The 27,151-nt window shown below is 42.8% G+C and overlaps 1 protein-coding gene across 3 annotated transcripts; it reads right to left on the minus strand.

The window, feature by feature from the left end:
• Nucleotides 1–26,729, minus strand: KCTD7 (potassium channel tetramerization domain containing 7). Of its 3 annotated transcripts, none has more exons than XM_056556523.1 (4): nucleotides 26,330–26,729; nucleotides 11,320–11,387; nucleotides 7,838–8,016; nucleotides 1–953 (listed from the first exon to the last, which is right to left on the minus strand). In XM_056556523.1, the coding sequence occupies exons 1-4, from the start codon at nucleotides 26,477–26,479 to the stop codon at nucleotides 577–579; spliced, it is 774 nt and encodes a 257-aa protein (XP_056412498.1). In that variant the 5' UTR covers nucleotides 26,480–26,729; the 3' UTR covers nucleotides 1–576. The 3 variants fall into 3 exon arrangements, with proteins under 3 accessions (XP_056412498.1, XP_056412497.1, XP_056412499.1); XM_056556522.1 differs by having other exon boundaries at nucleotides 11,218–11,387; nucleotides 26,330–26,728; XM_056556524.1 differs by having other exon boundaries at nucleotides 11,218–11,439; nucleotides 26,330–26,469.
• Nucleotides 26,730–27,151: the final 422 nt, after the last annotated feature.

The following is a 27,151-nucleotide window of genomic DNA, read 5'->3' on the forward strand; positions in this document are numbered from 1 at the left end:
TTGTATATTCCAAATTACTATATATTTATATTTTAACATAAATAATTATTGCAGACAAAAATAGTCATAACATTAATATAATGCAAGAAATAAATATAACACTATTTCAATGTAAAATCATCATTTAAAATAATTATAAATATAGTTAAAAAGAAAGGTCTCAGAAAAAAATAAAATATAAATACAGAGCCATTAAACAGGAGAAAAGTATTTTTGATATTCTACATTACATCTCAAACAGTGTATAATTCTCCTGTATTACTCTACACGATACGTTTAGTTATTATGTGCTGCAGTGAAGAACCCATTCTGTGGGTGACGACCATTCAATTCTCCTTCTTAACCCACAGAAATAAAGGCTCAGTCACTGTTCCTAAACTGTGAGATATAAGTGCAGTCAGCTTAAGGTCTGAGCTTCTTGTGCAGCTACTGTAATGTGTATTATCCTGGATTCTTATGCCAAAGATAACAGTCTGCGCCACATCTGCAGTTTTGCGCTGCTACTTGCTAGCTATTTGGTCGTGCAACCAATTTAATAGCATTTGGTCTTCCGCCTTTGCTAACAGAGTTATCCGCTCACCACCAAGTAATTTTGAATTCATAGATAGGGCGTTTGCAATAATAGTGGTTAACAAGATGCTTATCGCACACTCCAATGCACTGGTGCTCTACAGTGATGCCTCTCTCCGAGAGATCACCGACTATGCAATGGAGAAGGTCATACACATCAGCCACTGCTTCCCAGGGCCCAAAAGACACGTCCACATCACAGTGATGCTCAAAATGCTTCGATTCACTCTCACTCCTCTCAAAACGTAATGTGTTGAATTGTGGGCACTCATAAGGAGTAATGGGCATCTCTTCCTTGAAGACGCAGACTTTCAGCTTGGCAAACCTGGCCTTCCTCTGTATAGCTCGAAGTTTCCCAATCTCAATGATACGTTCCAAGTGATCTTTAAAATAAAAATCAATATGCAACTATGATCACACACAGAAAAACGTTTAGAGAAAATACAAGGATTCTCCTTGTTACTTATTGGAATGTAGAAACACAAGTAGGACCGGCACTGCTTACTCAGTGAATGTAAAACGGCACTTATTGGGTGTAGGGGAGTGCTATTCAATTGATGAGATACGGAGGTGCTCTGGCGTGGCAAGCTGATCAATACGAGAGACAAAGAATAAAAGATGCCGGCAACTCACCGCTGCTTCTCGTTCTTCTTTAACCCCTTAAGGACGCAACCCATTTGGGCCTTAACCCCTTAAGGACCAAGGGCGTACAGGTACGCCCTTGGTCCTGCTCTCCTGATATAACGGCGGACCCGGCGTCATAGTGAAGCCGGGACCCGCCTCTAATAGCGCGGCGCCGCGCGCTATTAACCCTTTAGCCGCGCGCTCAGAGCTGAGCCGCGCGGCTAAAAGTGAAAGTTGCCGGCTAGCTCAGTCGGGCTGTTCGGGATAGCCGCAGCTAATCGCGGCATCCCGAACAGCTGACAGGACAGCGGGAGGGCCCCTACCTGCCTCCTCGCTGTCCGATCGCCGAATGACTGCTCAGTGCCTGAGATCCAGGCCTGAGCAGTCATGCGGCAGAATCGTTGATCACTGGTTTCTTATGAGAAACCAGTGATCAATGATGAAGATCAGTGTGTGCAGTGTTATAGGTCCCTATGGGACCTATAACACTGCAAAAAAAAGTGAAAAAAAAAAGTGAATAAAGATCATTTAACTCCTCCCCTATTAAAAGTTTTAATCACCCCCCTTTTCCAATAAAAAAAAACCAGTGTAAATAAAAATAAAAATAAACATATATGGTATCGCCGCGTGCGGAAATGTCCGAATTATAAAAATATATCATTAATTAAACCGCTCGGTCAATGGCGTGCGTGTAAAAAAATTCCAAAGTCCAAAATAGTGCATTTTTGGTCACTTTTTATATAATTTAAAAATGAATAAAAAGCGATCAATAAGTCCTATCAATGCAAAAATGGTACCGTTAAAAACTTCAGATCACGGCGCAAAAAATGAGCCCTCATACCGCCCCATACACGGAAAAATAAAAAAGTTATAGGGGTCAGAAGATGACAATTTTAAACGTATTAATTTTCCTGCATGAAGTTATGATTTTTTCCAGAAGTCCGACAAAATCAAACCTATATAAGTAGGGTATCATTTTAATCGTATGGACCTACAGAATAAAGATAAGGTGTCATTTTTACCGAAAAATGTAGTACGTAGAAACGGAAGCCCCCAAAAGCTACAAAATGGTGTGTTATTTAAAATTTTGTCGCACAATGATTTTTTTTTCCGTTTCACCGTAGATTTTGGGGCAAAATGACTGACGTCATTACAAAGTAGAATTGGTGGCGCAAAAAATAAGCCATCATATGGATTTTTAGGTGCAAAATTTAAAGAGTTATGATTTTTTAAAGGCAAGGAGCAAAAAACGAAAATGCAAAAACGGAAAACCCCCCGGTCCTTAAGGGGTTAAGGACGCAGACAATTTTATTTTTACGTGTTCAATTTTTCCTCCTCGCTTTCAAAAAATCATAACTCTTTTATATTTTCATCCACAGACTATTATGAGGGCTTGTTTTTTGTGCGACCAGTTGTCCGTTGTAATGCCATCACTCACTTTACCATAAAATGTATGGCGCAACCAAAAAAATACTATTTGTGTGGGGAAATTAAAAAGAAAACCGCAATTTTGCTTATTTTGCAAAGTTTAATTTTCACGCCATACAATTTCCGGTAAAAATGACATGTGTTCTTTATTCTTTGGGTCAATACAATTACAATGATCTCCATGATAACATACCGTATTTATCGGCGTATAACACGCACTTTTTAGGCTAAAATTTTTAGCCCAAAGTCTGTGTGCGTGTTATACGCCGATACCCCCCCAGGAAAGGCAGGGGGAGAGAGGCCGGCGCTGCCCGCTTCTCTCCCCCTGCCTTTCCTGGGGTCTAGAGCGCTGCTGTCGGCCCTTTTCACCCCCTGGTTATCGGCGCCGCTGCCCGTTCTGTCCCCCTGACTATCGGTGCCGGCGCCGATAGCCAGGGGGAGAGAAGCGGCGCCGACAGCCAGGGGGAGAGAAGGGGCAGCTGCACCCATTGCCGGCGCCGCTGCCCCGTTGCCTCCCCCCATCCCCGGTGGCATAATTACCTGAGTCGGGTCCGCGCTGCTCCAGGCCTCCGTCGTGCGTCCCCAGCGTCATTGCTATGCGCTGAACGGCGCGGCGCATGATGTCAGAGCGCCGCGCCGTGCATAGCAACGACGCTGGGGACGCACGACGGAGGCCTGGAGCAGCGCGGACCCGACTCAGGTAATTATGCCACCGGGGATGGGGGAGGCAACGGAGCAGCGGCGCCGGCAATGGGTGCCGCTGCCCCTTCTCTCCCCCTGGCTGTCGGCGCCGCTTCTCTCCCCTGGCTAACCAGGGGGTGAAAAGGGCCGACAGCAGCGCTATAGACCCCAGGAAAGGCAGGGGGAGAGAAGCGGGCAGCGACGGCCTCTCTCCCCCTGCCTTTCCTGGGGGTATATCGGGGTATACACGCACACACACGCACCCTCATTTTATCATGGATATTTGGGTAAAAAACTTTTTTTACCCAAATATCCTTGGTAAAATGAGGGTGCGTGTTATAGGCCGGTGCGTGGTATACCCCGATAAATACGGTACTTTTCTATTACTGTTGCGCTTAAAAAAAATCACAAACTTTTTAACCAAATTAGTACGTTTAAAATCCCCCTATTTTAAAGACCTATAACTTTTTCATTTTTCCATATAAGCGGCGGTATGAGGGCTCATTTTTTGCACCGTGATCTGTACTTTTTATTGATATCATATTTGCTTATGCATAACTTTTAATAAATTTTTTATAAATTTTTTTGGGAATAAAAGGTTATAAAAAAAAGCTATTTTTTTTTTTTTTTTTTACGTTCACGCTGTTCACCGTACGGTACCATTAACATTTTATTTTAAAGGGGTTATCCAGGAAAAATCTTATATATATATATATATATATATATATCTCAACTGGCTCCAGAAAGTTAAACAGATTTGTAAATTACTTCTATTAAAAAATCTTAATCCTTTCAGTACTTATGAGCTTCTGAAGATAAGGTTGTTCTTTTCTGTCTAAGTCCTCTCTGATGACACCTGTCTCGGGAAATGCCCAGTTTAGAAGCAAATCCCCATAGCAAACCTCTTTTAAACTGGGCGTTTCCCGAGACAGGTGTCATCAGAGAGCACTTAGACAGAAAAGAACAACCTTAACTTCAGAAGCTCATAAGTACTGAAAGGATTAAGATTTTTTAATAGAAGTAATTTAAAAATCTGTTTAACTTTCTGGAACCAGTTGATAAAAAAAAGTTTATTCCTGGAATACCCCTTTAATAGTTCAGATATTTACGCACGCGGCGATACCAAATATGTATATAAATAATTAATATTAATTATAAATTAATCTTTTTTTAACACTTTTTGGGGGTGAAATAGGGAAAATGGGACAATTTAAGTTTTTATTGGGGGAGGGGGTTTTTCACATTTTTTTACTTTTATTTTTACACTTTAATAGTCCCCATAGGGGATTATTTATAGCAATCATTCGATTGCTAATCCTGTTCAGTGCTATGTATAGGACATAGCACTGATCAGGGTTATCGGTCATCTTCTGCTCTGGTCTGCGGGAAGGCAGATCAGAGCAGAAGACTCCTGGAAGGCAGCGGAGGCAGGTGAGGGGATCTCCGTCTGTCGTGCTGGATGATCGGATCGCCGCGGCAGCGCTGCGGGCGATGCGATCATCCATTTAAGTGACCGTGATGCTGCAGATGCCATGATCTGTATTGATCACGGCATCTGAGGGGTTAATGGCGGACATCCGCGGGATCCCGGGTGTCCGCCAATACCGGCGGGTCCCTGGCTGCGATCAGCAGCCGGGACCTGCCGCCATGATCCGGGCATCGCTCCGATGCCAGAGGTTATGCATAGGACGTAAATGTACGTCCTGGTGCATTAAGTACCACGTCACCAGGACGTACATTTACGGCGCTCGTCGTTAAGGGGTTATCCAGGAAAAATCTTTTTTTTTATATATCAACTGGCTCCAGAAAGTTAAAACAGATTTGTAAATTACTTCTATTAAAAAATCTTAATCCTTTCAGTACTTCTGAGCTTCTGAAGTTAAAGGGGTATTCCAGGCAAACCGGCTCCGGAAAGTTAAACAGATTTGTAAATTACTTCTATTAAAAAATCTTAATCCTTCCAATAGTTATTAGCTTCTGAAGTTTTCTGTCTAACTGCTCAATGATAATGTCACGTCATGGGAGCTGGGAGATGGGAGAATATCCCTTGCATGATGGGAGAATATCCCCATAGGAGCTGGACAGCTCCCGGGACATGAGTCATCAGAAAGCAGTTAGACAGAAAACAGCAACTCAACTTCAGAAGCTAATAACTATTGGAAGGATTAAGATTTTTTAATAGAAGTAATTTACAAATCTGTTTAACTTTCCGGAGCCAGTTGATATATATAAAAAAAACGTTTTTTGCCTGGATAACCCCTTCAAGGTTGTTCTTTTCTGTCTAAGTGCTCTCTGATGACATGTGTCTTGGGAACCGCCCAGTTTAGAAGCAAATCCCCATAGCAAACCTCTTCTAAACTGGGCGGTTCCCAAGACACGTGTCATCAGAGAGCACTTAGACAGAAAAGAACAACCTTAACTTCAGAAGCTCATAAGTACTGAAAGGATTAAGATTTTTTAATAGAAGTAATTTACAAATCTGTTTAGCTTTCTGGAGCCAGTTGATATATATAAAAAAAAGTATTTTCCTGGATAACCCCTTTAATGTAGCAAAATACACACATACATGTAACTGACAGGGAGGGACACATGAGGGGGGGGTAAGTGGTAGGCGACAGCAGCCATTGTTTCGCATGTGTTACGTGCTTCGTCTGGCCTTCTAGGCCAGACGAAGCATGTAACCCGTGCGAAACAGCGGCTGCTGTCACACCCCCCCCCCCCCCCCCCCGTCAGTTACATGTATGTGAGTATTCTGCTACATTAAAGAAGATCGAGAAGCAGCGGTGAGTTGCCGGCATCTTTTATTCTTTGTCTCTCTTATTGGAATGTCATTTTGTGCTATATTCCATCATGGTACTCAATAATAAAGGGGTACTCTGATTAGATTTAGAATAGAAAAAAAAAAAATGAAAAAACGCCACAGCATTTTCCTGTGTTTGGCGTTTTTGGCCTTTGAGTGGAAATTGCATTTTTGTCCCCTTTGACGTTTTTTCAAAAATTTTTGGGTACCAAAATAAAAAAAAATTAAAAAGGATGCAGTAGGGATGGGAAAAAATTTATTTAACAAAATTTATATTTTTTATAACAAAATTTTTATAATTTTTTTTATAAAGTGTGTGTGTGTTTCACTTTTTTTTTCTCTATTTATTACATTTTTTAGGTAGTACTACAACTCCCAGCATGGAACAGACTGTCCGGCCGGCCGGAGTATAGTGCAGAGATGCGAGCGCTGTATCAGGGGTGACACCCGCTGTGATTTTTCCTTAACTGCAGGTACTACTGCTCCCAAAATGGAGCACACTCTGCTCCATGCTGGGAGCTGTAGTACCTGCATTAATAGACAGATCTCAGTGAGTGTAACTTCTGACACCTTTTTCGATCTGTCTATTAATGCAGGTACTACAGATCCCAGCATAGAGCAGAGTGTGCTCCATGTTGGGAGTAGTAGTACCTGCAGTTAAGGAAAGATCACAGTGGATGCCACTCCTGACACCTGTGAACCTCCTGTATAATGTATAGATGCTGGCGGCCGGCAGCTCTTCTCTGGTCTCCTGCACTGACGTATATATACACCTATTCATATTTCCCACAGAGAGTTGTGATTGGCTGGAACAATCTTGCCAATCACAGCTCTCTGAGGGAAATATGAATAGATGTATATATGTGCAGGGGACCATAGAAGAGCGGCTGGCCGCATCTATATATTATACAGAAGGAATGCAACGGACCTGGGGTGGTCAATTAGTACAGATACTACTACTCCCATCATGGAACAGTGTGTTCCATGCTGGCAGTAGTAGTACGACCTAAAAAATGTAATAAAAAAAAAAAAAGAAGAAAAAAGTGGGGGGGAAAAACACACACTACATTTTTATTATTGTCGGTTACATTTTTAGTGCCCTGCCCGCCAACATAAATTGATCCCTGTTTTAAAAATTAATGAAAATTTTGCTATAAGAAAGTTAAACTTCGTTAGATACAATTTTTTCCATCACTACGTTATCTTTTTTATTTTTATTTTTTTAATGGTACCCTACAACATTTTATTAAAAAAGGTATCTCCATCACTTTTTTTGGATCGCTAAAGTCCAAAAAAGAATTAAGACCGCCTGCAAAAACGCCAAAAATGAAAACCCACATGTTGTTTTACTTGGCTTTTTTTTTTACTCCCAAAGACTTCTATGGGTGAAAAACTCCACGATTTCAGGGGAAAAAATGCCATAGGCTCAACATGCTGCGACTTTGCAAAACCGCCAAGGAGCTGAAAAACGCCAAAAAAGAGTGAAAAAACACCAAAAGGATTTTAAAAATGCCAAACTGAAAAACGCTAAGTGGAAAAAGAATTTAGCGATTTCTCATTGATTTCTTATTAAGTATATTAGAAAGGGTAATGTTTTGCCAATATGTACAACATATAAAAAGGTTTTGAATCTGACAGTGCCCATTTAAAGTAGGGCACTTCAAAATCCATATGAGACTGACCTTAATTAGCATAGAACTGTTGAAATGACAGCAAATACAAACTTGTGCTTACCGTTATAATAAGGCATTAAGTCCAAGAATGCTTGCCTAACTTTCTCCCCAGTAAGTGGCTGCATCTTGTCCAAGAGGTCGAGAAGTGGCCCAATGGAATAGTATTGAGCCTCCTTGTACACCATCTTGACCCGGTTTCGTGGAGGCAGTTCACCACAGCGTAAAAAGTTTAATATGTCACTAAAAACATTAGCATTCAGTTACAAGGAGGTCAACAATAGTCTCAAAATGTTAACATATAAACTGATGTAAAGCTGGGAGCTAGGGTATCCCCTTCCCTGAAATATCACCTTCTAAGGGTGAGTGCTTCTGCATCCAGAGCAGGTGGGCTTCTGCCTGCATAGTATCTCCAGATCTGGGCTACTAGAACTAGTAATACTTCAGGGTAAGGGAGGAGCAGGGTAAGGGAAATCTCATAATCTCATCCTTCATCATTGTTTTAAATACCTTTTTACAAGCTTCTTATATGCTAGAGGGACACCTCAGAAGTTTTGGTCCATGGGAGTCCTGGTACTAAGACCCCCACTGATTGCTAAAGGGTAGGCAGAAGTAGAAGTAGTACTCAGCTGAGCACCATGGGGGACATTTATCAATGTTTGCTTATGTATTCCTTTTTTTAGTTATTTTTCTCTTACAATTTTTTTGCTTATGTGTGACTTATTTAACTGGTTTCAGCCTGTTGATAAATTTATTTCTTGTAAGCACTTTTTCTTTTTTTGCTTTGGTAGTGGCTTTTTCTGCTCCATGTCTGAGCTGGAGTAAATTTAGTAGGTTTTTTTCATGCGATGCAACTTTTTTGTGACTTTCGCACTTGATAAATCTCTGACCACTGCAAGTCAAAAATCACTTTTTGCTTTGGTAAGCAAGATCTTTATAATTTGCTTAGGGCACTGCCCAATCAAAAAGTCGCAGAAAAAAAAGAGAGTAGTCGCACGTGCGACTTTTTTTGCAACAATTTTAAGCAAAAGAAATCTACTAAATGCTTTGATAAATGTCCCCCCATGTTCCTTCATTTCTGCTCGGCCCTGCTTGACTCTTTACACAGAGCAGCATGAATGGAGTTCAGACAGATAGAAAGTCACATTCTGACTTTGCATCACTCTTTTTGGGGGGGAAAAAGTCAGTGAATTTAGCAGGAGGTAGAGGGATCTCCTGTGATCTGACAGATTTACTAAATGTTATATTAGAAATTGGCATAAATGGGGGAGGAACAGATTTTCCAACTTCTCCCTTAGCGTTGCCTATCCTACTAAAATTACAACCCTCTGAGGTCCCTCCCATTCTCAAAGATAATTCACTTGATCCTAATAATTTAGTATTACTACCTTTTCGAGCTGGATGGTCAAGACTTATTATATTCAAGTTAGACACTATGGCCCAGATTTATGAATCTGCCTGAAACCCAAACTGTCTAGTTTTGCCCATAACAACCAATCACAGCTCAACTTTCATATCATAACGAGCTCTGGTAAAATGAAAGCTGATTATGAGCTTCATCCTCTTATCCCTTTAAAGGGGTAATACTTAAAGGAGTTGATATTTCTTTTTTTTTTGAAAGGCCATTCCAACATCTACCATAGACCGGAGCAGTGATAGATCAAAAGCAGACAAAACAGGAGCTACAGCAGGACCAGCGGGAAACCGGGGGTAAGTAATTACTGTATACAGCCCCAGCAATATATCAATTATTTTAAACTGCTGCATACCCCTTTAAAGGCTCTATTTCAATAACAAGGGGATCAGTAGGTACATAAATCTTAAACCAGTGACTACACTCAAACTTTACGAAATATACACGAACATAATAATAGCAGTCATTTTTGCTGTTTGTTGATCTTTTGCCTACAGAAAAAGGAGCAGGAAGTGTGTGCGGATACAGGTCACAAGTCTTGCTCTGTATTAGATTCCATCCACTTCCCTTCTCCTGTTGCTTTGTTTGTATTCATCCTGGAAGGAATTAATATGAAGGGAATTTCCCACAAAGGTATGAAGTGTGGTGGACCAGGGAATGAATGATTTTGTCATAGAAAAGAACTGAGCCAAGTGTTGTTCACACCTTCCTGTGTAGAATAGCTGTGCCCCTCTGCACCACTAGACATCAATATGCCTGCCCCATAGGCCCCAGAGATTAAGAACCGCTAAACAAAGGTTTGCAAGTCCTAACAGGCCTGTTTACTCGTAGCTCTGGAATATGTAAGAAACAAGCCTGTAGAAATAGATGTACACACTGTGCTCTTATATGATGATAGGAGTTATTCTGCCTGCATTGGTGTCACAAAGGGCAACTATTTCTCCTATCACAATTCCAGCTACACTGCTGTACACCCATTGAAAGCATGTATCATCTCTGCCATTAGGCTCAGACATGGGTACAAATCTAGTAGAGATGAATATGTAATCTAGAACCTCATTAACATAGTGGATTGGGTACTAAATGTGCAGTTCTAAGCAGAATTTATTTACAAATTAAAAAACATTGGAAGCAGGACAGCAGCGGGGATCGGGGAATGTACGAACGGCAGCTGTGGGGGATTGGGGCAGGTAAGTATGACTTCTATTTATTTTTAAAACACTCCTCTATTAAGCATAAAATATTTATTTTGCACAGAAAAAACACCCGAAGTATATCTGTCAAAAAACGAAATAAAAAATAACTTTTGACATGTCCTTGGGGCATGCCAAAAGTTTTTATTGGTTGGGGGGGTCTAAGTGTTCAGACACCAACAGATCATTAGAACGAGAACACTTTTCTTCCCGCTCGGTGTCTGTGGGAGCAGGTTGGTCCGATAGTTTATCTCAGCCACGTGACACACAGCAAGGAGAGAACGCGCTAAGCGTGAACTTCTCCCAGCTCGTAATAGCAATCAGTCAGGGTCTAAACACTCAGACATATACACGTAGAAAAGAACGGTATCGCACTCACCAGTCCAGGGAACACAGGCGGCTTTATTCTGGTACATGCACGGCAACAAACATCATGCAGGTAACCAGATTTACCTGCATGATGTTTGTTGCCGTGCATGTACCAGAATAAAGCCGCCTGTGTTCCCTGGACTGGTGAGTGCGATACCGTTCTCTTCTACGTGTTTATGCCGCATTGGTTTCTTGTCTTCGCACCCCGTATCAGGAACCGGGTCAGAGAGCAGTTACAGTCCTAGCAGTGTATTTTCAGTGGTATCCGCAGTGGTACCGCCACTCCCATTTTCTTCTGTTTGTTGACGTCTAAACACTCAGACCCCAACCGATATAAACTTCATATGTCTCTTTTGACAATGCCTATTTAAGGAAGGTCATATCTGTATGTTTTGTGACCTTATCAAGTACATATATAGTGAGGTACTGCCAAACAGTTAGCTGGTTAAGACCCATCCTCTGGCTTACCCAAAGTATGTTCCATCTCTGTCAATAAAGTATCTGCCCTCGGCATCTGTTGGAATGTGATGGCGTCCACTAAACATGGCAGCTAACATGGTGTCTTCGTACCTTTGAAGTGTAGACAGCCTGGTGGTGAAACATGTCCCTCCCACACTTAGTGGAATGACTTCAGGAAGCTGCAGAAGCATAAAGAACAACGTACTTCTTCCAGCGGCAATGGAATTTGGACTGAGGGTTAAATTAAAGCATTTTCACTAGGATACATTTCAATCTAAATAACAATAATATAATTATTGGATTGTTGGTTTAGATGGCATGGAACAAGCATACAGCATTTATAACTAATAGCTCCAATAACGTTCATACTTTCAGCCTCAAACACAACAACAGCACAAAAAATGTGTCCAATAGAACAATTGATAGAGAATACAACAATATACTGCAATGTCCAAGGAAACTGATTTAATTTGTTATAAAGCAAAGGGTTCTGTCAATGGATTATATTTATGGCAAAGTAATGATCTTATAGGAAATGTCTTACGTATGTGTTTTTGAATTTATTAAGGTTCACTATTGAAAAAATAAATCTGTTGTAGTTTGCCTAAAATGTTGTCGTTCTCCTATGGAAGCCATACTAAAGGCACACAAGTCCTACCTTTATTGTCTGTATAGACAGTGGACTGTATGCTATATGGCATCTGAAATAGACAACCTCTGGTAGAAATGAGGCAGACCTGGCTATAAGATGATCACTGCAGGTCTGTTGTTATCACCAGAAGAAGTTGTAGTCAGCTATACAATTACCAGAGGCAACCATGTCCGCAGACATGGAGTGCAGCCACAATTGCCTCCATATGACCATATAATAGAGTTATATCCTCCATAGAGGGTGCAATCCCCTCTGCCATTCAGAACAGCCACCTGCTCCTAGTAGAGTTCAGGTATATTACCAAATACAGAGTGCCACTACATATGCCCCCCGAGTTCAACCATATGCCCTCCACATACAGCTTAGTTACATACCCCTGTCATGCTGCACTTCTTTTTAAAATGATACCTCTGCTGATTTGCAGTCTCCTTTCCCTAGTTTTCTAGCTCTCTTTGATATGAGTAGAGGAAAGCATTAAACGGGTACTCCGCCCCTAAACATCTTATCCCCTATCCTTTGGATAAGATGTCTGATCGCAGAGGTCCCGAGCTGAGACCCCCGCGATCTCTGTGCACACCCAGTGTTTGTTTAGAATGCTGGCTGCAGGCGGCGGGGTCATGACGTCACGGCCACACCCCTCATGAGGGGCGTGGCCGTGACATTTTGTTCAGAATGCTGGGGCAGCGGAGTACCATTTAAAGGGCTTATCCAGCTATTAAAAGGGGTACTCCAGTGGAAAACAATATATATTTATTTTAATCTACTGGTGCCAGAAAGTTAAACAGATTTGTAGTTTACTTCTATTTAAAAATCTTAATCCTTCCAGTACTTATCAGCTGCTGCATACTACAGAGGAAGTTGTATAGTTATTTTCTGTCTGACCACAGTGCTCCCTGCTGACACTTTTGTCCATGTCAGGAACTGTTCAGAGCAGGAGAGGTTTGCTATGGACAGTTCCTGACATGGACAAATTTGTTAGCAGAGAGCACTGTAGTCAGACAGAAAAGAAATGTAAAAAGAAAATAACTTCCTGTGGAGCATAGAGCAGTTGATAAGTACTGGAAGGATTAAGATTTTTAAATAGAAGTAATTTACAAATCTGTTTAACTTTCTGGCACCAGTTGATTTTAAAAATATTGTTTTCCACCGGAGTACCCACCCCTTATCCCATATCCACAGGACAGGGCCTGACTCTCCCTAGGGAACCCTCAGGCCCCACGTAGTGACGGCTCACCCACTGAGACAGGACACCATTGTGGACAGTGATTGGCTAAGCGCACCATCACTGCTGAGAAGAGTAAGCCCGGAAGGAGGGGGCCAGAGCTTTCAGCAGGGAGAGTAGGGCCCTGTTTTAAAGATAGGGGATACAGTTTTAATAGCTGGACAACCCCCTATAATGTTTGATACTGCCAAATGCTGGTCAAATGATGTTTTGACCCTTGACTGCATTTAAGAGAGATAAACCCTAAGGATAGTTAATGAATACTCATAGGTGATAAGTTTCAAATAAGTGGGGGTTTGCTGGGCCCCCCCATTGATCATTGGTCTCTTGTCTCCCAAGTCAGTGGGCAACACTCCATTCACTCACTATAGTACTCTAACGTTAGCAGACATTCTCGTACCTGGCTTGCATTAAGAAAAGCTATATATCGTATGTGCTTTTTTTCTTCTACATTACTTTTTGCCTTCAATGTTGAGGCTGATGAATTAAAGAAGTTTACATCAAGTGTCACACATTTATTAATTTTATCTTCAACATGGAAAATGGCCGTAGTCCCACAATAATGAAAGAGTGCTCCAGTCCCTGTAGATTTTAGCAAGCAACATACAAATTAATAAAATATTTCCCTAACTACGATTCCACCTCTAGGCCCCGATCTCTGGTAACATGCTTCTGCCCCATTCAATGATGAGAAATACATGACAGCTGCACATTGTTGCCAAGATGACCATTTGTATAATTGACAAAATGGAAAACTGTAAATATATGGTGTTTTCTGCTTTTTTTATTTAGTGTATTTATACGTTTTAAAAATATAGAATGCCAGACACACAGTCGCATTTCTGAAAATTATTCTGTCATTTTAAATGTAATATTTCCTGATCAGCGAGTCAAATAACCAACGTGTCTTCAGGCGATTAGCCCTGGAACTATCGCTCACTGTACGGGCTGTCAGCATAAGGCCTGGAATATTGTTCCAGGCTGTTTTTATTGGAACAGATTTCAAAGGCAGAGCTTCCAGGACATCCTGAGCACATGCATCTGGCTGTGCTAGTGGGAAGGGCATGGGGGGGCAATATATATATGAGCCTTCCTAGGGAAGGCTAGAACTGCTAAAATAAATATTGGCATATGTGTCTCAGGATGTACAGTGAAACTGCTACTTTCGTTGGGTACACATCTCCATGTAGTAAGGGCTCAGACTAGCAGCAATATTCATCTTCATTAAAAAAAAAATAGAAGGAACAACTAGATTTTCCAGCATTTATTTTTTCGACTAAAAGAAAGCCATATGTGCTATATGCAGGATTCCCCAGGGGCACCCACTCTTAAGCCCCAACCTTGGCTATGACAAGCTTCATTAAAGGAGAACTCCAGCAAAATATAACTTATCCCCTATCTACAGGATCTGGGACCCCCCGTGATCTCCAGGACGGGACCCCGGCCCTCTCAGTGAGAAGCGCGTGTTGTCTACTGGTAGACGGCACAGGCTCTATTCATTTCTATGGGAACGCCAATGATGCACCCCCAAGCTACTTATCCCCTATCCTGTGGATGGGGAATAAGTTAAAGGGGTATTCCAGGAATTTTTTTTATTTGACTATGCTACAGGGGCTATAAAGTTAGTGTAGTTCATAATATAGTGTCTGTACCTGTGTGTGACTGTTTTCTCACAATTGTTATGTGATGTTCACCCCATTATTTATTTTTAACAGCATACAAAATGACTGTTGTCTGATTTTTCCCAGCTTGCAATCGGCCGAGACCGGACTCACTAGTCAGCTGATGACAGGGAGCCTGTCTTCTTCAATGGGTGGAGGGATCGCTTGCTGGGAGAGAGATCAATCTGCAACTAATGCAACAGCTGTAGGAACCCTGATTGAAAACCACAGGTCTTTTGAATGGACGCAGCTTATTTATGTTTCAATGGGTGGGGTGGCTGATGTGTGGGTGGGAGGAAAATGAAATAGTGGGATTTGTAGTCAAAAAATTAAAAGTCAAGCAGGAAATACCAGTTCACAAAAAGCTAGCCACAGTGTTATGTAATCTCACAACATAGCCATTTAGCCCCAAGATAAGCGCAGATCCTTCCTAAGCATGTCCATTACTGTCTGCCAGGTATGTACTAAAATCCCTTTATGGTGGCTAACCCTTTTAATGTTTGCTGGATTTCTCCTTTAATACTGTCTTTTCCAAAACAGTGAGAACTCGTTAGCACAGATTTACTGAAACTGTCTAATTCTTAGGCTCCTTTCACACTATGAAAGGGACCGTTGTATAACACCCGTTATAAAATCGTGGGCGATCGCGGGGTAAAATGGCCATTATTTTGGGACGGGAGATAGTAGCGGGAGAAATAGTGCATGCACTATTTCTCCGGCTACTATCTACCGTCCCAAAATAACGTGCGTTATGAATGATGGGCGAGAACGGGTTAAAGGGGTTGTGCGCTGCCCTGACTTTTGGAGCTCCGCTCACAGCGTCCGGAAGTTCATTACTCCGAACGCTGTGTGCGGGCTTCCGTGTTCGCGGCCGCCGGACGTGACGTCACGCCCGGCCCCTCGTGACGTCTCACCCGCCCCCTCGTGATGTCACGCCCGCCCCCACAGCGGCCACGCCCCCTTTCCATAGACTTTCGTTGAGGGGGCGGGCGAGACATCACGAGGGGCCGGGCGTGCCGTGACACGCCCGGCGGCCGCGAACACGGAAGCCCGCACACAGCGTTCGGAGTAATGAACTTCCGGACGCTGTGAGCGGAGCTCCGAAAGTCAGGGCAGCGCACAACCGCTTTAAAACATGTATTAGAACAATCCCATAGACTATAATTGGATTTACTAACGTAAGTTAGGGCTTTTCTAACGGCCATTTTACCCCGCGATCACCCGCAATCTACAGGACAAATGTGTCAGGATTTTCACAGTGGCACATGCTGTTTGATAAATCTGGCGAATGGTTGGACTGTAAGTTTTATTCTGTTTACTCTAAGGCGTACCTGTCGTTTCCGGTGACTTTTCAAGATAAGCTGTCATGTCTGTACACAAGGGTTAGCACTATTTCTGGCCATTATTGAACTTGTTAAAGGACAAATGTCACTAAACTCCCCCCGCACTAACCAGACGTACTGGCTGGTAGTGCGGGGGAAGCTGTAGTGCGGGGGAAGCTGATCAATACCTTTCGCCCGTTATCTTCATTATGCTTGATATGCAAATGATCTCCTAACTGGCACAGATGGGGTTACAATGCCTCCATCTGGCACTGCGACATCAGCGCTCGCCTGCAGCACCGCCGGGTTATGAATATTCATCCCCTCCCAGCACCTCTCCCTCTCCTCCCAGCTCTGTACAAGACTCTGCGCATGTGCCGCTTCCTGTGTACAACCAGCGGTAGAGGCCTCAGCACAGTTGAGTCCTGTATAGAGCGGGGAGGAGAGGGGGCGGAAGGAGGGGATGAATATTCATAAGCCGGTGCTGCGGACGAGCGGCGTTGACATCACAGTGCCAGATGGAGGCATGTAACCCCGCCCATGCCAGTTAGAAGATCATTTGCATATCAGGAATATTGAAGATAATGGGCGAACTGCTGGACGGATCAGGGCATGGTAGGCAGCATATTGATCAGCGTCCACCACACTACCAGCCAGTACCTCTGGTTTGTGCGGGGGGAGGTTAGAGACTGTTTTCCTTTAATTACATTTTTAGTGACCAGTTTTCCCCTTTGCAGGCGCCATCTCTAGTTGTCAGTTATTCCTGTACTGGTGGGTAGAGACTCGCAGCTATGATGGCTTTAATACACTGTACACACAGAAGAGGGACACCTGCTCCCATTTATCTCTATAGCACACCCTTGGATACATCAGCTTGATGAAGTCGTAAAAACAGTACTGAGTAGTGTAAGCTGTAAGCAGTGTAAATGGCTCTCTCCAGCAACTCTCCCCTACTATCCTTCTTTACCTGTCCCCACTTAAAAAAAAACATTTATAGGCAGCACTACCTTATGCCTCAGTGACTTGACAGTTCATCTTCATTTTGAAGTCAGACAGCAGTTTTTTTTTTTTTTTTTAGCGAATGAGGAGAAAGGGAGTCTTATAGGCGTAAAATAGGGTAATTTGACAACACTGTATACAGGGGTCATCTTTAAAGCATTGCCTATATTAAATCATATAGTGTACTTTTGTCAGCACAACCTATAAGGGTCATGTCCACTGTACAAGTCCATGTAACTGTGCTGTGTATAGGGGCATGTGACTGTCACACTACATAAAACCTCTTTAGTTTTCACTTTATATGGGCCAGAAGGATATTACTGTACTATTGCTTTTTAAAGGGGTTCTCTAGAATGTTATCCACATGTTTCAGCCAATCACTGGCCTCAGCAGCAACATGCCATACATGCAAACATTGTCTATTGGGGCCAAGTAATTGGCTGCAGCATCACATAAACAATGAACAGTCCTTGCCGTAAATGTTGGCACTCCTGAAATTTTTCAAGAAAATGAAGTATTTCTCACAGAAAAGGATTGCAGTAACACATGTTTTGCTATAGACATGTTTATTCCCTTTGTGTGTATCGGACCTAAACCAAAAAAGGGAGGAAATTGGACATAATGTCACACCAAACTCTAAATAAGTTTGTTTCAAGCATGTGATGCTCCTTTAAACTCACCTGGAACAAGTAACAGGTGTGGTCAATATAAAAATCACACCTGAAAGCAGATAAAAAGGAGAGAAGTTCACTTAGTCTTTGCATTGTGTATATGTGTGTGCCACACTAAGCATGGACAACAGAAAGAGGAGAAGAGAACTGTCTGAGGACTTGAGAAACAAAATTGTGGAAAAATATCAACAATCTCAAGGTTACAAGTCCATCTCCAGAGATCTAGATTTGCCTTTGTCCACAGTGCGCAACATTATCAAGAAGTTTGCAACCCATAGCACTGTATCTAATCTCCCTGGGCGTGGACAGAAGAGAAAGATTGATGAAAGGTGTCAACGCAGGATAATCCGGATTGTGGCTAAGCAGCCCCAAACAAGTTCCAAAGATATACAAGCTGTCCTGCAGGCTCATGGAGCATCAGTGTCAGCGCGAACTATCTGTCAACATGCAAATGAAATTAAACGCTATGGCCAGAGACACATGAGGACCCCACTGCTGACACAGAGACATAAAAAAGCAAGACTACATTTTGCCAAAATGAACTTGAGTAAGCCAAAATATGTCTGGGAAAACGTCTTGTGGACAGATGAGACCAAGATAGAGATGGTTTGCTGCCTCTGGCACTGGGTGCTTTGAATGTGTGCAAGGCATCATGAAATCTGAGGATTACCAACGGATTTTGGGTCGCACTGTACAGCCCAGTGTCAGAAATCTGGGTTTGCATCTGAGATCTTGGGGAGATTTATCAAGCAGGACAACTGGGGAGATTTATCAAGACCTTTGCAGAGAAAAGTTGCCCATAGCAACCAATCAGATTGCTTCTTCCATTTTGCAGAGGCCTTGTTAAAAATGAAAAAATAAATCTGGTTGCTATGGGTAACTGGGCAACTTTTCCTCTGCACAGGTTTTGATAAATCTCCCCCAATGACCCCAAACATACGTCAAAAAGCACCAGAAATGGATGGCAACAAAGCGCTGGAGAGTTCTGAAGTGGCCAGCAATGAGTCCAGATCTAAATCCCATTGAACACCTGTGGAGAGATCTTAAAATTGCTGTTGGGAAAAGGCGCCTTCCAATAAGAGAGACCTGGAGCAGTTTGCAAAGGAAGAGTGGTCCAACATTCCGGCTGAGAGGTGTAAGAAGCTTATTGATGGTTATAGAAAGCGACTGATTTCAGTTATTTTTTCCAAAGGGTGTGCAACCAAATATTAAGTTAAGGGTGCCAATAATTTTGTCCAGCCCATTTTTGGAGTTTGGTGTGACATTATGTCCAATTTGCTTTTTTTCCTCCCTTTTTTGGTTTAGTTCCAATACACACAAAGGGAATAAACGTGTGTATAGCAAAACATGTGGTACTGCAATCCTTTTCTGTGACAAATACTTCATTTTCTTGAAAAATTTCAGGGGTGCCAACATTAACGGCCATGATGGCCATCATTGTCATCACAGCAGGACCAGCAGAGGAAACCGCACAGCAGCCGATTTAGGAGGGGTTTTAATTTTTTTATTTTATGGCAATTACAACCTGTAGACAATCTAAAAATCCTGGAAAACCCCTTGAAGCATGACTGACATTGGTAAAAACTTTTGCCATGTCGTTCAGACATGACAAAAGTTTAGATCGCACTGTCACAGTCGTGAGGCCTGCTGTGACCGCGAGTCACAACCAGATGAAATGCGCGCACCTCACTTCACAGCTGTCACTCGTGACGCACATTCACACATACCTTTCCAAAGGATTTCACCAATGAAAATCAGCACGTAATCTCATAGCATGTTATCAGCAAATTATGTGCTTGAAATCCACATTCATTTACACTGCCTTAGGTGCGGAGACACAGCAAGAAAGGTATGCGTAAACATACCCTAAGGGTAAGTTCACACTAACGGATCCCCAGTATGTATTACGCTGCGGATCCGCCGCTGAAGGACCGCTGTATGCTGCCTTTACAGGTGCCTGCTCAGAGTGGCAATACGCCGCAACAAGCAGACACACTTTAGCGATGTGCAAGTCGCTGCGCATGCGCGGTGTACTCGCACACATTGCAGCCGCTCCCACTGCTCTATAAGCTGGGCCAAGAGCTGCAGCGACATGAGAGTATACTGCGCTTGCGCACTGCAACACGCACATCACAGTGTGTCTGCTCGTAGTGGCGGATTGCCGCTTCGAGCGGGCACCTGTAAAGGCAGCATACAGCGGTACTTCAGCGGCTGATCCGCTGCATAATGCGCGCTGGGGATCCACTCGTGTGAACTTACCCTCGGGTTATGCTCAGACGCTGTGGATTTGCTGCACAACAGTTTCAGAAAATATGCATTGTTTTTGCACAAAAACAAATCAATGTATTTTAAAAAAGTTGTAGATCTGTTACAGAAATCCACAGCAGATCCATAGTGTGTGAACATACCCCAATCCTTTGGATAGAGGATATGAGAATGTCCTGCAGATTTAGAGCCAAATCGAGAAGTGTATCCAAAATAAATGGGAAATAAAAAAAAGGAACTTTCTCATGGACCCACTTCTGGCTTTAAAAGAAATAAAAATGAAAAAAAGGCATGTGCCCCTAGTGAAGTCTATTATGTGAAAAACTGTTAAAAAGACAAATTAATCCACTCACCATATGATGTTGCACTGAGAGCACAACACCTATTTTCGGCCGTAGAGTGGCTAACAAAGGTCCTGCAGCTCACAATCCTTCCGATCACTTCAAGAGCAGGTCGGCCGTAGAACACAATACAAAATATAGAACATGGATTTTCTCTGTGGCACTGGACCGTAGGAATCAAAGAGACTGAGCTCTTATAAATAAAGTGAAATAGCGGTTTATTATAGCACATTGAACATGTTTCCGGCCTGAACTAGGCCCTTCGTCAGGACAGTGCATCTGTCCTGACGAAGGGCCTAGTTCAGGCCGGAAACATGTTTAATGTGCTATAATAAACCGTTATTTCACTTTATTTATAAGATCTTAGTCTCCTTGATTATTACGGTCCAGTGCCACAGAGAAAATCCATGTTCTATATTTTGTATTGTTATCCACTTCTGGCTTTGGCCAAGAAACTACAGTGGCAGTTTTCCAATTTATCCTTTATTTTTAAGTAATTCTGCACAGGCTTATGTTATGGCAGTATATTTTGGTGGTTCTGTACCAGAAAGTAGCATGGAGTTTAAACAAAGGCAAGATGGAGGATCTTCTTTGAGAGGGTCTCCTAGGCATGTCCACAGGGGCCTTTCGTAACATTAGACAAAGACCACCTGTGGGCTGGATAAGGGGCGGAGACAACATAATAAAAAGCCCATTGAAAGGGGCCAAGGTCTCTTTCTCTTCCGGGACAGCATATCATCGCACCTTTCCATTCAACTTCCTGTTGGGCCTGAAACCTGAAGCAAAGGACTACAGCTTTCCCATGCCTGGCTTTGTTCATCATACTTGCTTTAAAGGGTCCCCGAAGCTAAGTATTTCAGTATTATATTGTTTGTGTGTTTCATTTAGTATAGTTGTATCTTTTAAGGAAAAACCACCCAAATAGCCAACAGATAGTGTTTCTACTATAATTGTTGTATATGTGTTTACTTAAACTGCAGATTTAAGTTTCCAGCTATTTAGTATTATCTATTTCTCCTTTCTCTCTTTTAGTTAGAGTGTGTTTAGTTAGTTGTATATTAAATATCTTTATTTCTGCCAGAATTTGGATGTGTAGTGTTGATTTGTGCATTGGATATTAGGATATAACTCTACCAAAATTCCTAACAAAGAGGTTGGTCTGTGGGGTGCTATGAATGCATTTGGTCTCCAGTAATACTGCTAACCTTTGGCGCCAAATCCAATTCTACCCCAGAGCCACGAACCACAACAGCTAGGATGGAAAAAAAAAAAAAACTACACTAACCTTCTCCAATCCCCCACCACTGCTATTCTACAAGTAACAGTCTCTACTGATGTTTTCTTGTGTAGAATAAGTGAATGGCTGCGCATGCTCAATGTGCTTTGTTCATTAAGGGTAGGGTCACGTGCTGTATTTTGCTGCTGTGTATTTTCCTACCCATTGGAGTCAATGGGCAGCAAAATCAGCAGCATATTTTGCTACCCATTGACTTCAATGGGTAGAAAAATACGCAGCAGGAAATACGCATGTGTGACCACGTCACGTGTGACCATACCCTAAGAGTGGAGATTTCCTCACGTTCTCATGATCAGTGGGGGTCCCAGTGGTCGGACCCCTTCCGATCAGCTTGTAATTCTATATGCTGCAGATAGGGATGTATTCATGGAAAAAATGACTGCATTTTGCACGTATCCACTACGTGAACCATGGGTTATTTCCCCATCAAGTACTTCCCCATCAGTCTTTCTGAATTCTCCATTTAAATAGGCTGTCATTAGGTTTATGCCGGCCTATGTGACAAAGGAGCTGAGAATAATGATGCACTACTTACCTTGTGTAATACAGCCTCTGATAATAAAGACACCAAGCACAGGGTAGTCTTCCCCATTATGAGCACATGCGTCCGCCTGCTAACTGATGATTGACATTTTTATTTATACTTTGTACAGACACAGAACTGTCGGTCACCGCTGCACTGTGTTCTGTGTCCTGAATGCTAGAAGAATAGTTACATTACATGATGTAAGTAATACAGAACTCGACAAATCTCAGGCATCAGGTTGCCATGGCAACTGAAAATGTCATCCTGTCGCCTAGGTTTTTGTCTGTTCTTTTCATTAACCCCTTAACGACGCAGGACGTATATTTACGTCCTGCGCCGGCTCCCGCGATATGAAGCGGGATCGCGCCGTGATCCCACATCATATCGCGTGGGTCCCGGCGCTAATCAACGGCCGGGACCCGCGGCTAATACCACACATCGCCGATCGCGGCGATGTGCGGTATTAACCCTTTAGAAGCGGCGGTCAAAGCTGACCGCCGCTTCTATAGTGAAACTGAAAGTATCCCGGCTGCTCAGTCGGGCTGTTCGGGACCGCCGCGGTGAAATCGCGGCGTCCCGAACAGCTGATCGGACACCGGGAGGGCTCTTACCTGCCTCCTCGGTGTCCGATCGACGAATGACTGCTCCGTGCCTGAGATCCAGGCAGGAGCAGTCAAGCGCCGATAATGCTGATCACAGGCGTGTTAATACACGCCTGTGATCAGGATGAGAGATCAGTGTGTGCAGTGTTATAGGTCCCTATGGGACCTATAACACTGCAAAAAAAAAAGTAAAAAAAAAAAGTGTTAATAAAAGGTCATTTAACCCCTTCCCTAATAAAAGTTTGAATCACCCCCCTTTTCCCATAAGAAAAATAAAACAGTGTAAAAAAATAAATAAATAAACATATGTGGTATCGCCGCGTGCGTAAATGTCCGAACTATAAAAATATATCATTAATTAAGCCGTACGGTCAATGGCGTACGCGCAAAAAAATTCCAAAGTCCAAAAAAGCGTATTTTGGTAACTTTTTATAACATTAAAAAATGAATAAAAAGTGATCAAAAAGTCAGATCAAAACAAAAATCATACCGATAAAAACTTCAGATCACGGCGCAAAAAATGAGTCCTCATACCGCCCCGTACGTGGAAAAATAAAAAGTTATAGGGGTCAGAAGATGACATTTTTAAACGTATAAATTTTCCTGCATGTAGTTATGATTTTTTCCAGAAGTATGACAAAATCAAACCTATATAAGTAGAGTATCATTTTAACCGTATGGACCTACAGAATAATGATAAGGTGTAATTTTTACCGAAATATGCACTGCGTAGAAACGGAAGCCCCCAAAAGTTACAAAATGGCGTTTTTTTTTCGATTTTGTCGCACAATGATTTTTTTTTCCGTTTCGCCGTGCATTTTTGGGTAAAATGACTAATGTCACTGCAAAGTAGAATTGGCGATGCAAAAAATAAGCCATAATATGGATTTTTAGGTGGAAAATTGAAAGGGTTAGGATTTTTTAAAGGTAAGGAGGAAAAAACGAAAGTGCAAAAACGGAAAAACCCTGAGTCCTTAAGGGGTTAAAACCCCTTCCTGATCCATGAAGTACATCGTTATATTTCAGATATGTCGTACATACAATGCCTGAGGCTGTAGCAATAGAGCGCTGATCTCATAGAGCATTGTAACTCTTAGGCATTGATCTATATAAGCAATCAAGCTATTGCTTACAATAGGCCCCTCAGCGGCTAAAAAAAAAAAAAAAATGGGGGAAAAAGAAGAAATATATATAATATTTTGGAAAATATTAAAATAAAATTCAAAAATAAACCCATTTGATATGGCCCATGCAGAATTCTCCAAACTATCAAGCGCCAAAACTGCTGACTTTTGATCAAACCCCAGAAATAACTGAATAAAAAGTGATCAAATATTCAATATTATGAAAAGTGGTATTGGTAAAAACGACAGTTCAAAGCACAAAAACGGAAAAATCGTATTGGTCTTTTTTTACATTTTTTTTATCTTCTCCTAATTTTTTTATTTATTTTTTTGGCTTCTAGAGTCAAAAAGATTTGACGTCATATATTGTTGTAGTCAGCGCCAAATTGGGCAGTATAGACCTAGTGACAGAATGCCTTTAACCTCCCTGGCGGTATGATAATGCATTGAAATTTCACATCTCCCCCGTCACATTCCCCTTCCCTTGTCACATTTCCCCCCGACCCCCTTATCACATTCTCCTCCCCTTGTCACATCCCCCCTTGTCACATTCTCCCCCCTCCTTTGTCACATTCTCCACCCCCTTGTCACATCCCCCCCCTCCATGTCACATTCCCCTCCCCCCCTGTCATGTCCCCCACTTGTCACATTCTTCCCCCTTGTCACATTCCCCCCTTTGTCACATTCTTCCTCCCTCCATGTCACATTCCCCTCCCCCCCCCCCTTTGTCACATTCATTTTATATATCAACTGGCTCCAGAAAGTTAAACAGATTTGTAAATTACTTCTATTAAAAAATCTTAATCCTTTCAGTACTTATGAGCCTCTGAAGTTGAGTTGTTCTTTTTCTGTCTAAGTGCTCTCTGATGACACCTGTCTCGGGAACTGTCCAGAGTAGAAGCAAATCCCCATAGCAAACCTCTTCTACTCTGTGCAGTTCCCGAGACAGACAGAGGTGTCAGCAGAGAGCACTGTTGCCAGACAGAAAAGAACAAATCAACTTAAGCAGCTGATAATTATTGGAAGGATTAAGATTTTTTAATAGAAGTAGTTTACAAATCTGTTTAACTTCCTGGAGCCAGTTGATATAAAAAATAAAAAGTTTTTTTCCCCCTGGAATACCCCTTTAAATGTAGCAGTAGTTAGGTGTGTGTCTGTCTATGGGACTTATATGTGTCCACTGCTCTATTCCCACAGGGGACTTGGGGCCTCTGCTCTTGTGATCTGCAGGGATTCTATAGGTCAGACTCAAACATTTATTACCGATCCTAGGAGTAGGTAATGTTGTTATGGTTCAATCCAGGGGTCAAGTCTTGGGGGGGGGGGGATGTGAGTACTCACCCAACATTTCAACTCAAGGGCTGGTCCTGCTAATGGGAACAGTGTTCCTGCTGTGGAAAAAGTGCAGGAACTCCGTTCCCATGTGTTCCTGAAGGACTTGAGCCCTGGTTCAATCCCTTTATTATTACCGACCTCTTACTGTAGATCAGCATTGATCTGACAGCAGATATTATGCAGCTTAGTCCTCCAGAGCAGAAATCACTTCTCCCATCTGGAGTGTGACCCTATGCGAGAGATCTTCTAAGCCAGTGGTCTTTAAAGGGGTACTACCGTGGAAAACTTATTTTTTTTTTTTTTTAAATCAACTGGGGCCAGAAAATTAAACAGATTTGTAAATTACTTCTATTAAAAAATCTTAATCCTTCCAGTACTTTTTAGGGTCTGTATACTACAGAGGAAATGCTTTTCTTTTTGGAACACAGTGCTCTCTGCTGACATCATGACCACAGTGCTCTCTGCTGACATCTCTGCCCATTTTAGGAACTGTCCAGAGCAGCATATGTTTTCTATGGGGATTTTCTCCTACTCTGGACAGTTCCTAAAATGGACAGAGATGTCAGTAGAGAGTACTATGGTCATGATGTCAGCAGAGAGCACGGTGGTTCAAAAAGAAAATAATTTCCTCTGTAGTATTTAGCAGCTAATAAGTACTGGAAGGATTAAGATTTTTTTAATCGAAGTAAATTACAAATCTGTTTATCTTTCTGGCACCAGTTGATTTAAAAAAAGAAAGTTTTCCACGGTAGTGCCCCTTTAATGTGGACTCCAACTGTTGCAAAACTACAACTCCCAGCATGCCCGGACAGCCATTGGCTGTCCGGGCATTCTGGGAGTTGTAGTTTTGCCACATCTGTAAATCCACAGATCACTGTTGTAAGCCCAGACACGTTATATGTCTATGGATTGTGCAGCCATAGCTACAAGTGGACCCTGCTGGCCATGTGAATGCTCCAATCCCTGCATGCACATCAATGCCCCAGCCAATGAGTGCCATCCTGGGGAGTGGTACAGCTGGCAGCTCATGGAGCACTGGGCTTCTCCTTCTACACACAAAGCCCGCACAGCCTGGCAGGTGACTGCCCAGGGCACAGCACCTACCTGCAGCGGGGGCAGCTTTCCGTGCAGGGAGAAGGTGGCACTGCTCGGGGTGGGTGTGGCTGGCTCGATCAGCTCATCTTCAGCATCAGAGCTCGACATGGCATCATCCGGGGTCCCTCTGCTTTCAAACTGCCCCGAAACTACCACCATCCCTCTGAGCTTCTCTGCCGGGGGCCTCACTAGTCAGAGCTGGGGGAGGGCTGAGCGGGTGATGTGGGCGCTGCTAGGTCACAGCTGCCAGACACTCATGCTGTGCCCGTGGGTGCAGGAAGAGGAGGGCTGTGGATGGCAGAGGTGTACACGGTGCCCGGGCAGTGACCTGTCTGTGCTCACTCGGACATCTGTCACATCACCGTAGTGGGCTAAAGGACCTCTGGTGACGTCGGGCCCATGTGACCAGCCTCTTGTGTGGGCGGAGCTATTCTCAGTCTCTTGGATTTCTCTGGTTTCTCCTCAGGAGCACTTTTGGAGTCTGGCTGCCTATTCTTGTGAATAAGCAACAGGAGGTAGGATGCACTTCGTGCAATGCTCTGCAGGACTGTGGGTGCACTGACATGTAATGCTCTGCGAGTAGAGGGGACTGTGGGTGCACTGACATGTAATGCTCTGCAAGTAGAGGGGACTGTGGGTGCACTGACATGTAATGCTCTGCAGGACTGGGTGAACTGACATGTAATGCTCTGCAAGAAAAGGGGACTGTGGGTGCACTGACATGTAATGCTCTGCAGGACTGGGTGAACTGACATGTAATGCTCTGCAAGAAAAGGGGACTGTGGGTGCACTGACATGTAATGCTCTGCAAGAAAAGGGGACTGTGGGTGC

This window comes from Hyla sarda, chromosome 2 (assembly GCF_029499605.1).
Source record: "Hyla sarda isolate aHylSar1 chromosome 2, aHylSar1.hap1, whole genome shotgun sequence".
Classification (NCBI taxonomy): domain Eukaryota; kingdom Metazoa; phylum Chordata; class Amphibia; order Anura; family Hylidae; genus Hyla; species Hyla sarda.